Source organism: Gekko japonicus, unplaced genomic scaffold, assembly GCF_001447785.1.
Source record: "Gekko japonicus isolate JY-2015 unplaced genomic scaffold, Gekko_japonicus_V1.1 scaffold230, whole genome shotgun sequence".
In the NCBI taxonomy this organism is placed as follows: Eukaryota; Metazoa; Chordata; class Lepidosauria; order Squamata; family Gekkonidae; genus Gekko; species Gekko japonicus.
In genome coordinates, this window is record NW_015161410.1 from 1275658 (window position 1) to 1290064 (window position 14407).

Genomic DNA, 14407 nt, shown 5'->3' on the forward strand with positions numbered 1-14407 from the left:
CCCCCACTCACACAGTAATTTAGACAGGGCTGATGCTTGCTTCATCCTTCTCTGTGTTCCACTTAGGTGACGGATGTATGTTTCTGTGACCAACAGCCTGAAAGCTGTTCTCATCTACCATCAAATTTTATTAGTTCAGTGTGGTTGCTTCCTCTGATGTAGTCATGGTCATGGAGAAATTCATGCTGTGAGGTGCCGCAGGAAGGTTTTAGAATTCCTGGGCTGTCACACGTTTTCTTGTACCTCTGAGCAAAGAATCCTGGGATCTTGATTCATTTGTGCCAGCAGGAGACATCTGACAATTTAATGACAATCCCAGAAGAAGTTTGGTTTTTATGGCACATTTCCTCTTGGGAAGAGAAATTGAGCAAGGCTAAATACAGAGAAGATGAAGAGTTAGTTTTAAAAAAAACCACCCACCAAAATTTGGCTTTCCTTTTTATCCTTTTACTCACTTTAGAAGTTGCATTGGGAGAACTGTTTGAAAGAAATGTATTAGATGTACATATGGAAGGCAACTATGGCAACCCAGGTTTAGGGGGGAAACCCATAATGATGTTTTGGTAGCTTTGAATGATAGAATCATAAGAGTTGGAAGGGGCCGTACAGACCATCTAGTCCAACTCCCTGCCCAATGCAGGACCAGCCGAAAGCATCTCTGACAAATATTCGTCCAGCCTCTTCTTGAAAGCTGTCAGTGAAGGGGAGCTAACCACCTCTCTAGGCAGCTGATTCCACCTTTGAACCACTCTGACTGTGAAAAGGTTTTTCCTAATATCCAGCTGATACCTTTCTGCATGTAATTTAAATCCGTTGCTTCGGGTCCTATCCTTTGCTGCCAACTGGAACAGCTCCTTGCCCTCCTCCAAATGATAGCCTTTCAAATATTTAAAGAGATTGGATTTATACCCCACCCTTCACTACCCAAAGGAGTCTCAGAGCGGCTTACAAACTCCTTTCCCTTCCCCTCCCCATAACAGACACCCTGTGAGGTAGGTGGGGCTGAGAGAGCTCTGACAGAAATGGCTCTTTTTCAAGAACAGCTGTGCCAGAACTATGGCTTACCCAAGGTCATCCAGCAGGTGCAAGCGGAGTAGTGGGGAATCAAACCCGGTTCTCCCAGATTAGAGTCCGTGGACTTAATCACTACACCAAACTGGCTCTCACACCAAACTAAACATTCCCAGGGCCCTTAGCCTTTCCTCGTACAAGCGTGGCTCTTTGAGTCCTTCTGGGAATATTCCTTCTGCCACTTTCAATGAAATGGTGGAATACAATCGGATTCTGATCTGAAGTTGATTACTGGGAGTGTCTGCTTGCCCAAAATTCACTATCTGTAGTATGTAAATTCTGTGAAAACTATTATTTATGGTTATTGTTACTGTGTCTTCTGTAAAATGATAACACTAAATATTTGTGTAGTTATTCAGAAGTTAAAGCAACACATGAAATTACTGCTGTCCTTACAACAACCCTGTAAGTTAGGCAAGTAGTATTTTCTTGATTTTACTTGTGGGAGACGGGAACTGAGTTCCCTAAGGTTATCTAGTGAGTTTGTGGCAGATGCAAAATTTGAGCTCTCAGACTAAGCATAATTTCACTATTGTACTGTGCCAGTTAAATAGCCACCACTGTTAATTTAACCTTTTCAAATAGCAGCAGTATTAAAAATCAGTCTTGGCTGTTCCATTGCATAAGACTTGCAAGCAGTTTTTAAAAAACCCATTCCTACTGTTTCTAAGTTTTCAGGAGTAAGTTAGTGTTACATAATTAACAAAATATTAACTATTTTGTTGATGTTGGTTGTTTAGATCCACAGGTAGAAATACAGAAACAGAAAACAAAGCTGCTCCACCCCTCCTCTGAAAAGTCTCATTATTTATAGCATGATGTAAATGAATCTCTGCCAAGATTGCCACAGTGCATGGCACAGCAGCAGACCGGGGATTTTGGTTGGTGGCACCTGAAGCAGATCTTTTGGCTTCAGTGCTGTTTGCCAATTTGACAAGCGCCTGAGACCTATCCAACTTCTGAATTCCCTCTGCCTCAGTGGCTGTATGCATGTCATCTGGAGTTTAAGCCTGTCAGACACTGCTTAATTAAATAAGTCTTGGCAATAAATCACTGGTGGCTTGGCACTGCATTCCATGCCCAAATGTCACTACCAGTTCAGTGAGGTGGTTATCCAAAAACAACATCCAAGGGCTTTACCAGCTCCGGGTTACAAGAACAAGGGAGTGTGGTTCCACATACACCATTGGACTTCTGCCGTAGACTAACCTGGCATAGGTGAGCCAGTTATAAAGTTCAGCAGTTGCATACCTCCTCCACATCAAATATGAAATCAGCTTACTGCTTTCAAGATGAGTTAGCACCAATATTTACAAATTCGAGCTTTTCCTCACAGTAGCCACCCAAGGATCCTAAATTATTTATGGTTCAAACTTAAGATCTCACAGTGTTGACTGTACAATAGAAGATATTTAGGAGCTGCTTACATACCCTTTGTTTTGTCAAAGTCCGCTAATTGTCATCCAGGGCTTCCAAATGAAATGCTGTCATTTTGGTGATGACTCCCAGTTTTTATCTTCTTCTGTACCTATTTGAAGGCTGGTGTTAAATGCTCCATACAGGTGCCTAAAGTAGGTAATGGCTATCGATGAGTGCAAGTAAGCATCTGTATATACAGTCCTCTCCCCACTAAGGATCTTGTTCATAGCCTGGGGAAGCTTTAAGATAGGGGGTTGGATCCTACCACCTTTTAGGCTAATAACACAGATGACCAAACAAGATTATGCCAAGAATCATGGAACTTGCATGTACATAAGCTGTGTGAGATGGGGGCTGTTGGATGGAGGGGAGTTGGGTGAGATAGAGTGAACTGGCTGGGTCTAACCATTGTTTTGCTTTTGGATGCCCATTGTTTTGCTTTTGGATGCATTTGGGGCACTTGGAGTACTTACAGACTTCGGTTTGGACAACAGCTATGGCCTCTCCTGGAGAAAAAACCCATGATCTCTCTTTGTAAGATACAGGTTAGGGTATTTCAAAGCACTGTATGTAGGGCCTGGTTTAAAGAAAGCCTGCCAGGTTGTTAACTATATTATTTCATGCTGAAAGAATTTCACCTGTGCTCTAAGATTGTCACCTTCTTTGAGACTGTTTTTGGTAAAATAAGGTCCCTGCCACACGGCAGGAAAAAACCCGGGCAAAGTGCGGCTTTTAGAAGCCGCACCAAAATAGAGACGCCGCAGCGGGATCCCACGGATCCCCTCAGCCGCAGTGCCGTTGCTCCCCGGGACGATCAGATGCCGGGGAGGAAGCAACAGTCAGGAGGGGGAGGCTGCCGAACTGCGCATGTCTGATCCCACGGCCGGCCTTGATGCGCCCTTTCCTGAAGAACCACCTAGGTAGGTGGATTATTTTTGATGCGGGGTTTTGGGTGGAAGGGCCGGATCGGGAACGAGCGCACCATGCTTCCCAGATGTTGCTGTGGGATCGCGCCCATTTGCTGCACCCCCGATCCGTCCCTCTCCCGGCCAAAAACCTCTCGTGTGAACGGGGCCTATGAAGAGCTGTGTTTGATCTGTAAACCACTAGGACTGTGGCATTTGAAGGGCCACCTTCTTCTGTATGAACCAGCCCATGTTAAAGGATCATCCATTGAGCCCCTTCAGCAGGTGTTGTGCCATTAAAAGCTATGAAGATGGGTTCCAGGAAGGGCTTTTCCTGTCATGGTACTCCACCCGTGGAACACTTCTGTCTTCACCCTTCGTAGGTGTTGTGTGAATGATAATCTTCAAACCTTCAAAAACGGTGTAGTTCTGCATCTTCTGTGTGGCTGCTGATCAGCTGCTGGTTTAGTTGCCTTAATTCCTTTGCAATTTATTCTTGTGATGATTGAACCTGTTGTAACCCATCACGGAGATCCTGTGATTGAAAGCCAGAGTGTCTGTCTTTATTTAGTTGCTTACTGGCTTCATTTGTACCCCACTTTTCTCTCCAATGGGGACCTAAAGTGGCTTACATTGTTATCCTCTCCTCCATTTTATCCTCACAGCAATCCTGTGGTGCAGGTAAGGCTTGAGAGTGTGTCATTGGTCCAGAGTCATTCAGCAAACTTCCATGGCAGACCAAGGATTCAAACTGGGGTCTCTCAGATCCTAGTCTAATACTCTAACCATTACCCTGTACTGGCTGCTTAAAGAAATAATTTGGTGCAAAAAAGATGCATTCATTCTGTCAGTACATTGATGTAATTTGAGAGGGCCATCAAATATGCTTCAGTGGTAATTAGAATGGAGTTTTTTGTTACAGTCTTATGGTGTGATCATGGTGGTTGTGCTTCAGAAAAACATTTTAAAAAACCCTTACCCCTTGGACTTTAGCATGGCTTCCTGCCTTGTATGCAGCTCTCGTGCAGTAGGTGTCTTCTATAGACCATGCATTCTTTCTTCATGATTTTCAACATTTACCTTAAAACAAAGGCCTTGAAAAGTAGTGAATGTAAGCCACTTCCAGCACCCATTTATAGTATGTTGGACTTCACCTTATTTATTTGGAGACCAATAACCAAAATTCCATTCCGCTGTATCAGCATGTCATCTATGATGGACTCCTGCAGCTTCTTCACTGTGAGGCACTCTGACAGAGCAGGCTCTTAGTAGTGCATTTTAATAATAGAATTATAACTTTCAGCATGTCCCACCTCTGATTGAGAAGTTATTTGGCTTTTTTGCACAGGCCAGAGATCTGCTGTAGTTAAAGCAGGAGCTCTCTTATAAATCCCTCTGTAAATGGCACTTGTCACAAAGTAAAGTTCAAACAGGCATAGTTGGGTTAGGAATAGGCAGGGGACGAGAATCTGAGATAAATTTTGTTGTTTGTACAAATTATAATATTTTGAGCAGGCAACAGAATATTGTTGAAGCTTACTTTCTTAGAGACTCAGTTCTTAACTGTGGCCCCTGCCACACGCAGGGGAAAAGGCGCTTGAAGGCGCGGCTTTTAAAAGCCGCACCAATGTTGACACGGCGCGGCGGGATCCCACGGATCCCCCGGCCGCGCCGCCTTTTCTCCCCGGCGCGATCAAACGCCGGGGAGAAAACACGCCCTACCCGGGGGCCAGCCGAACTGCGCATGTCCGAGCATGCGCAGTTCGGCTCCGGCCCGGGGTTGTGCCATCGCAAAAGACGCGGCGCGATCAAACGCCTGCTTGCCGCGCCGCGTCCATTTGAACCACCCAAGGTAGGTGGTTCATTTTGCGGCGGTTCTTCCCGGGTTTGGGCCAGTTCGGGTGCGGAAGCAGGACGCTTCCCAGATGTGGTGGTGTGATCGCGCCGGTTTGATCCGGCCCCGAACTGGCCCACTCCCGGACCAAATCGCCGCGTGTGAACGGGACCTGTGAGAGTTTTGTTCGTCTTGGAGATTTCTTTCAGCAACAATGTTTCTTAATAAAGTTTCATATAATATCTGAGTTTCCTGGAAGTCAGTACTTTCTTCCTGTATTTAAATACTTCCCTTGTGGGATTACAACTTTCCCCTTTTACTCTTGAGGTGTCTAAGACCATTTCCCTTTGCACACAGACCAAGGGTCCCTTTTGAGTTGAGCCCACTGAATATCTGGGGAAGAAATATCCTCCTCTGTCTAGGAGTGATAATCCTTTTCTGTTTGGCTAGACTGACAGTTTCAACCTATTGTCCCGTCTCTTCTGTCAAACCTAAACCCCGGTTCTGGAAACTATGGATAAATGGAATTCAGCTAGGGCTGACCTTTAGACTTCAAGTTCTGATTTCTGAACTTTTCCTCAAATGTGTTGGTACACAGTAAGGGCAAGGAGTCATGTCCATTCTCTTCCCAAGTGATCTTATCTGTTTCCCTCAGACCAACACACACACTTCTCCTGACTGACAACTGCCAGGCCGAAGTCTGAAGGACGACTGACTCCTCTGACAAGAATGACAAGACTTTTGGAAGCCCTCCTCAGCTGGTGCTGACCAATGATGTGTCTGTGTGTGTGTGTGTGGGGGGGGTGCACACAGTCACCTGTCAATCAAACTATGCTTTATGGCATTAACTCCTAATCTCCTAGACTGTTGGTTTTGATGCACTAAGCATCCCAGTTTTGGAGGTCAGTGTGTTGCGTCATCATCATCCCTTTAGAACTGTGCTATACAGATAACACCACCATTTCTTAGTATTTGTGGGTCCGGTAGGAGAGGATGAGTACGTACACCTTCACTGTATCCCCACAACAAACTTATCATGCACGTGAATGGCCACCTTGTGTTGCTAAGAAGTAAAATCTATACCTTGGGACCACATACAGTGGGTGAAAGCCTGCATGCCCGCCAGCTGACAATGAGAAGGATCCTGCAGGTCTGTACAGTGTTTCTGCTTAGCTGTCAAAGATGCTCTGTGGTCTTCAAAGTTCCTTGCAATAGGAGGTTGGAGCACTTTCCTGGGGGGTTGGAGCACCTTCCCTATGAGGAAAGGCTGAAGAATCTGGGTATTTTCAGTTTAGAAAAGAGACGAGTAAGGGGGGGGGGCATGATAGAGGTTTACAAATTATAAATGTGGTAGGGAGTTGACAAAATGCTAGATCTTGAGGGCATCCAACGAAACTGATGGGCAGTAGGTTCAGGACAGACCAAAGGAGATACGTCTTTACACAGAGAGTGACTAAAATGTGGAATTTTCTGCCAGAGGATGTCTCAAATGGCTGCTGGAATAAACAGCTTTAAAAGGGGATTAGATAGATTCATGGAGGATAAGTCTATCAGTGGCTACTAGCTATGATGACTGAGGGGAACCTCCATATTTAGAGCCAGGAGGCAACATCAGGGGAAGGCCTCAGCCTCTATGCCCTGTTGCTGGCCCTCCAGAGGAACAGGTTGGCCACTGTGTGAGACAGGATGCTGGACCAGGGGGACCACTGGTCTGATCAGACAGGGCTCTTCTTATGTACAATGTTCAAGCCTCTTCCTCTATGTAACCCCTGCTTTCCATAATGTTGGGTACTTTGTTGGGAGTGCGTAATGGATAGCTTTCTGGCATAAGGTGTGCTGGGAGAATAGACCATGCATGCTATTTTTGTAAAAGAAAAGAAATAGCACTGGTGCGGAGCCATGATTCAACTGGTGCCAGAGTGTGGAAGGCCTGTTTCCCCCCCTCCCCGCTGAACTTTCCTCTGCACTATTTGCTAGCGATGGGTGTGGGAGGCTGGCTTCAGCTGGCATATCAACAGGAGACAGGCAAAGGAAGTGTTTGTTGCAATCATTCAATAGCTAATACTGTTCCCCCCCCCCCACTTAAGAAGTGTGGCTCACTCTTTTGAGGTCTGTTGCAGCCTTGTAGTATTGGTAACCTACTTTTACTTTGTGTAACCCCAATGTGTCAAAATGTTGTGTTGAAAGCAAAACATTCTGTCAGCGTCTCATAACTTGAATAAGGCTTGTTCCTTTTTTCCCCCTCAGGATGTGCCAACTCCCCCCCCCGCCTCAACTTCTCAAGGTGTTTTTCACTAGAATTTAAAGTTCATTCAAGGAAGGGTTTATGCTGCTGGCACTGCTAAGGAACAGCTGAGATACGGAAGATCAAAAAGGAAGCTTGAAATAAGAAATGCTAATTTTCAGAGGATGGTCGACCAGTCAATAGTACTCTAGGTTGTAGGCTAGCTACTTGGAGTGTAGAGAGATAACCGGAGGCAATTTTTACAGTAATGGATGTTCTCCACATCAAGGAAGGTTTACCTATCAACCTTTATGGGAGTCCATTGTAATTGGAGGGGCAGACTTCATATTCTTAGTGTCAGAAGGAGGGGAGAATCAGAGGATTCCGCTGTCTTCAGTCAGAGGAAACGAAGCCTAATTTGTAGCAGCTCTGCACTGCGCTGAAAACTGGCACTTGCCAATAGAACTATTATGAACTACTGAATTATGAGAGTTAATTTGCTAGCAAAGAGGGTAGCAGATGGCTGTGCTTACCTACTCATGACCCAAAGAAAATGCTGCACTTTCAACAAATAGGTGTTTGGCAGGTTCCCCTGATGCATCTTTTCCCAGGCAAGGGAAAAGGTATTGACGTTAGATTGTTGTGCACTGTTAAAATAAGCGAACTCTTCTCTTTATAAGAGCTGTGAGTTCTTTTGTAATTCTTAGGTGACACAATTTTCCTCTCGCCATTTTCTCTCCACTCCCTGCAAAGGTTTGCAAGCCTCCTCCATTTGGGGGCTATTGCATCTCCCCGCCATGGGATGCCTGACGATTCTGTGTTGGATGAAGAGGAGAAACAGGAAGTGTAAGGCAGTGGCACTTCTGTTTCCGGTTCCCCTTGCATCTGTGTTGTGTCAAAAGCAGTTCCTGTGTTAAGCTAACTTTAGTTGCATTGATTTTTGTTGGATATACTTATTGTGCTTGTGTCTCCAAGTGGCACATCAGGTCTTAAATATAACAAGAAGCTTTCCTTATTGCTTTTTCAAGGCCTTACCTCATAATAACAAGTGCTCCTTGGAGAGTACTCTGATTATAAAATTGGCTTTATTGTCCTGGACATTATGCTGCAGTTCATTCTGGGAATTGCTTGCAAAATGTTTTACTGTTGCCATCATTAACTATAAGGACTGTATTAGCTACATCACCTCCAGTTTTTCCTCCCTTACTCTGGGGATTCCCAAATGGTGGTCTAGGGCTACCAGTAGATTGTGGGGGCTTCCTTGGTGGCCTATCAGGATAGCTGTGGGTGGCTAGACATTGTTGGTGGGGACATGCTACATCTCTGTGTGGTAGTTTTCTGTGCACTGTTTAGTATAATTTGATTGTCAACCTAGATCATTTATCACCTGACTAGGGAATAGAAACAAAAACAAACAATTATCTGTTTAAAAACTACATGCATGTGATGATTCTAAGGTCTGTGTGTCTGTCTAGTACTGCTCATACGGCTATCACCCGAAGCAGATCTTAGAACCAAAAAATATTTTAAAAGCCCTTACTCAGCATTATTTCTCTTATTATTTGATCATTGCACCTATGAATTTTGCCACTGAGAGGGTGACATTATCATTGGTATCTGATAGTAGCCATGACACCTGGGCTCGCACGTTTAGCAATTCTGTATCGTTAAGTAAAGGGATGACTAAATTAGCCCTCAACTCATTGAATATAGGGCACTCCATAATCATATGTTCGATGGTTTCAATGTTATGATATGAAATTCATTTATGTCAAAGTGAACACTTGTGCTAATATATTTTGCACTGAATTGCAGTTGTTAATTGCAATTGCAGCCAGTTTGGTGTAGTGGTTAAGTGTGCGGACTCTAATCTGGGAGAACCGGGTTTGATTCCCCACTCCTCCACTTGCACCTGCTGATGTGACCTTGGGTCAGTCACAAGCTCTGGCACAGCTGTCCTTGAAAAAGAGCAGTTTGTGTCAGAGTTCTCTCAGCCCCACCCACCTCACAGGGTGTCTGTTGTGGGGAGGGGAAGGGAAAGGAGTTTGTAAGCCGCTCTGAGACTCCAAGTGAAGGGCGGGGTATAAATCCAATCTCTTCTTCTTCTTAAGTCAGTGCAACATTTCCTGTGGGAGAAACTTGTGTGTGTGTTTTGCTGAACTCACATGTTACAACTGATCTCTCCCATTTGTGTATGAGCACTTCAAGTTAATTTGATAACACTTGCCTTCCACATAACATGTGGCTCGGACCAATGCCTTAAGCCACCTTGAATTATCATCTTGCTGGAAACCTTGATGTGCTTGACGTTTGTATCTTCCTTCCTGCTGTTGGGTGGTGTATCCTGTAGTTTGCAGTAATGTGGGTTAGCCTGTGGCAGACTGGGTTTGAAAACTCTCTTCCTCTGTTATAGCTCTGCAGGGTGAATAAACTATGTGAGGGTATCAAGTGGGACAGTTTGAGATTTCTGCTAGAACAGAAAACACATTGCTCCCTAGCCTAGCACACAACAGCGCCCAGTGAGTTCAGCTGGGAGGAGGGAGGGAATTGTCAGCCATTCTGGTATTGAGGCTGAGGCCCATTGTTGACTCACAAATGGGGCCACCAAGAAAAGAGAACTAAGGAGGCAAATTTCTGGGTTCTCTGGTCACTCTGTAGCCAGGCAAGTGAGGTGATTTGTTGGGTTGGGATAAGAGGGTGTCTCAGAGGGAACCTTCATCTGGAGGTCTGCGGTGGCTTTCAAGAACTTTGTCGTCAGCGTTTGAGAATGCTCATTCTGAGATGGAGGGTGCCTGCTTAAGCAGCAAGGATCTACTACTGTCAAAGAGAGTTAAGGAGAACTGCTTCCACTCTTTCTCCTCAGTTCATTAAAATACATTACAGGTCCACACCTTGTGATTCTTTGTGATGGGTCCATGGTTGCATCAACACATGGTGGGGCATTGTGCTGTCAATGCCCCATGGCAATCATTCACTTCCTGGATTGTCTTACCAATGATTGCTCTCTAGCACAATAATGCAAAGATATATGGATGTTGTCACAGTAAGTACATACGATTCTAAGAATCTCCTTCAAGGCCTGGGCTAGCAGTTCTGTCCCCCTCCCCTTTTACTGTGTGATGACGAGAACAGAGCTTTTATCATGATGCAATTAAAATGCAGTTACAGGAACCTCTCTGTCAAGCTATAGTTACAGGAATCTGTGTTTTATTGTTCCTTGTGCCTGGTTGGAGAAAGTTGGATGATCTGATCTCACAAAAAAGCAGGAATCTCTCTCTTGAGGGTTGGTTAATGAAGCAGTATTATTTAGTAGAACTTCTGATGTTTGGAGATGGCTTCATACCTTTTTGTATGGGTACAATCACCTGTTTGTTTTGGATAGCTTTATTTTGTTTCTGTAGATATTCCTTCCATGGGTAAGAAGCCTGCCAATCTTGCTTAAAGATGTGAGGGCCAAGGGGGAAACCAATCAAGGAAGAAATATTTTTGTCTAGTTTGAGGTATTGTTTTTCTTTTCCTGAAGCTTGAAATGGAGAACTTGGAAATGTTAGGGTTTTTTTGTTTTTGTTTTAAAATAGAGCTTGGAAATGAGTGCAATACCTTTTTAAAAGCAGTGTTTTATAAATGTGATCTCATCCATCACTCCAAAAGCTGCTACTAAGGGTTAGCAGACTCTTCAGAATGGCACATAATGCAGTGCAGGGCATGTAGCCAAGGGGGTCTTTGGATGGCAGCCATTATTTGAAGCTCAGTTCCTAAAGCCGCTTTTCTGGCTTGTTTGTTTGTTACAGTGTTGACCGTTCCTGTGTTCAGCTCCTTCCCCCTCCCCTAGGTTTTCTGAACAGACTTAATCTAAGCTTGGTGTGTTAGTATGCAGATCACTCTATAATGGTATCTATGGGTTGGATCTCACAGATCTGTTTGCATTGGCAGTGGCAAGTGCCTATAGCAGAAGGATCCTTCCCATAATGCCTGAAAAAAGTGGAGTGGCTTTGTGGAATCCAACCCTGTATCTATAATTATTCTTTGAATAAAACGAAGACATTGATATGTGTGAATTTCATGAAATTCTGAACCATTTCATTTTTGTGGGCTAATGGTAGAGTTTATGTACTTAAAGGAAATATTACACAAGTTTCAATTTCCCCCCTCAGATTTCCACTTTTCATTCTTTCTTCCCTCAGCCATGGTTTCAGAATTTTTCATCTCACTTTTTGAATGCTTCCATACACCGTTTCAGCATTTGGAAGAAACGGGATAAATTATTTGCTCTGAAAAACATTTACTTAGTTACCTTTGCCAAATCACTGTGGCAATCTTGTTTCTCTTCTAGATGAAAATGATAATAGTGCAGCCCTACCTTGCGGGAATGTTCTAACAACATTTACTAGTTATGATATAACGAATGTGTTCCTTATGTACATGGAAGTCTGAATTGGCTTCCTTTATCTTGTGTTCTTCAAAAGAAAATGTGTTATATTCCATTCTGGATATGTTTTGGTTAGGATGTGTAGAAGGGCTGTGCTCTTGGATCCCCTTTGGAGATACACTTAATGGCATGACTTGCTCCAGTCGTTGCTTTGGCAGGAGGATGCCAAAGACTTTCACTCAAATGAGTAACTTTTAGATTATGGCTAGCAACTGCACAGATGATGCATCTCTCAAGGGAGCAGGCATCAGCTGCAGGGTTGTGAGCCATAACTCAGCAGCAACCCACATGGGTAGAAGTCTTTAGGCACTGTTGTAGTAGTGTGGGAGCAGTTTTGGGAAGAGCAGTAACCATGCTGGTGTATGCATATCCAAACCCAATCACAGGTCCTTCAGGTCTGGCAGTATCCCAGAATTACCCAGATCTGACCCATGTACAGTCCAACCAGTGCAGTCCAACTCTTGCATTGAAAACAACAACAAATGGCCATTACCGTCTGTGTTTTGCACAGCCGATTCACAAAGATGCCTTTGACCATTGCCTCTTTTCCTAACCTTATTATCAATTTGCTTGTTCACAGCTCGTAGCTGTATTTGATGAGCAAGACCCACACCATGGAGGAGATGGTACTAGTGCCAGCTCTACTGGCACCCAGAGCCCTGAAATCTTTGGCAGTGAGCTGGGCACCAATGCCGGGTCAGCCTTCCAGCCTTACCAAGCGACGAGTGAAATTGAGGTCACACCTTCAGTCCTTCGCACAAGTAAGTAAAAGCTCTCTGTGCCTCGCCACATTTCATCTTCATTTACTCAGATGCCAGCTTCTGTTACCCTTTCATGCTACTGGGAATATGATTCATTATGTGTCTTTATCGAACGCTGATTAAAGTTCAGAGGCAGAGTAGATGTTTGAAGCAGCAAGCAAATAAGCGTTTTGCCTGTCTATTTTTAATATCTCAGCTCTGCGCTGTTTTAAATACTCACAGAATCATTGGTGTATGTGTTTGTGTGTGTTGCCTCATCAGTTCTAAAGTACCGGAGCATGCAGACTTATAATACAGTTTCCAGGTTGTAGTTTCCAGTGTGGCAGTTTTGACCTAGCAAACGAAGAGGAAAAATTGATGAAAAATTGGTTTATAAGTAGCAGGTGCTTTGAGCTGCACAATTCCACCAATCTTACGGAGGGTTCTCTCATCACTGTGCAGGTTAGACATCATCAGATGATAACACTTAGCTTCTCTCTCTCCCACTGCTTACACATAAGAAGAAGAGAGAAGTAGGCTTTTGTACTTTCCTATCCTGAAACTTTTCAGATTTTAGTCTAAGAGCCTGAAGTACTGTAAACTGAGTGTGAGAGTAAGGGACTGTTTCCAAAAATGCCAGGCCTTCGTGTTCTTTTCCTGTCCCTTTCCAAGGCATGTGTAGTACAACTTGTCCCCATTCTGACAGCATGTTGCTATGCGTTTCCCTGCCCCTGTTCTGAATTGCTGGCTGCCACTGGGGGGACAGGGAGCAAAAAAACCCTCCCAAACAACCCCACCAAAACCAGTGTGTGTTACGGACTGATATGGAGCTGCCATTTCCGAGGAATGTGTTTTGTCTACCATAAAAGGACATTTCAAAACTTCATAACTTGATTTAGACAACCTATAAAATGTGTTTAATTCATCCCCGTATTACAGGGCTTTCCTTGAAGAATAAGAGCACCTCACAGGGTTAGTGTCCATGTTCCATCTAAGTTGCAGAATCCTACAACTATTGCAGTGATGATTATTTATTTATTTTATACCCCGCCCTACCTCAAAAAATGGCTTCTGATGAGCTTGAATGTCTTCCAGGTGTTACCAGCATAACATCTAGGTACTGGTTCTCAGTCTTCATAATGGTTAGCCTAATTTAATGAACTAAAATATTTCTGAGCTTCCCCAATACAGACAAGAAAGCAAAACTAATTGGAAGAAACCACCCATGCTTTAGAAATGTGGCTAGACTGATCAATGGAAAAGTGAGAGCGAATGCAGGGCACACTTTAAGGCCATTAAGGAAGTTACTGCAAGCACCCCACCCCAAAGAACAAACAGTTAAATAAAAAAAAAACCAGTTAGCTTTGTTAATCGACATTTCTGAGATTAAAGAATGAAAGATGTTTCAATAAGCAAAGCATGCTGTGTCATGCTCCTGAGAAGGTCAGGGCAGGGACAATATATGGCTACGGTCAAGACAAAAATGTAGATAAGACAATTGTGTTGGATCAGACTAAGGTTCAGTTAGTCTGTCATTTTGTTTGCAGAAATGCCCAAACAAATGCATATGGAAGCTTACCTCTTGTGTCATGGATTGCATTGGTTGATCGATTTCAGAAGAGTGGTGCGTGGTCCTGCCTCGTAACAGGAAGTCCAGGGAACTTTTTGCTATCCCTTTGGATTTTCCAGTATTTCAAAAGTAGAGTTTGCTGCATCTGCACCTCCGTGGGGAGTTTCACCTTCCCTATTTAATATTCTAGTTGTAGGGCACTGAGGACATCTGAG

At 44.0% G+C, this 14407-nt stretch overlaps 1 protein-coding gene across 1 annotated transcript in view; it reads left to right on the forward strand.

Annotated features, from left to right (window-relative positions):
• Positions 1-14407, forward strand: part of LOC107123499 (partitioning defective 3 homolog) — a gene marked incomplete at its 3' end in the record, with an annotated part of 471021 nt that overhangs the window by 258471 nt on the left and 198143 nt on the right. The window contains exon 3 of the mRNA XM_015426751.1: positions 12463-12643. Within this exon, the coding sequence (XP_015282237.1) occupies positions 12463-12643 (181 nt within the window). The remainder of the gene's footprint in view (positions 1-12462; positions 12644-14407) is intronic.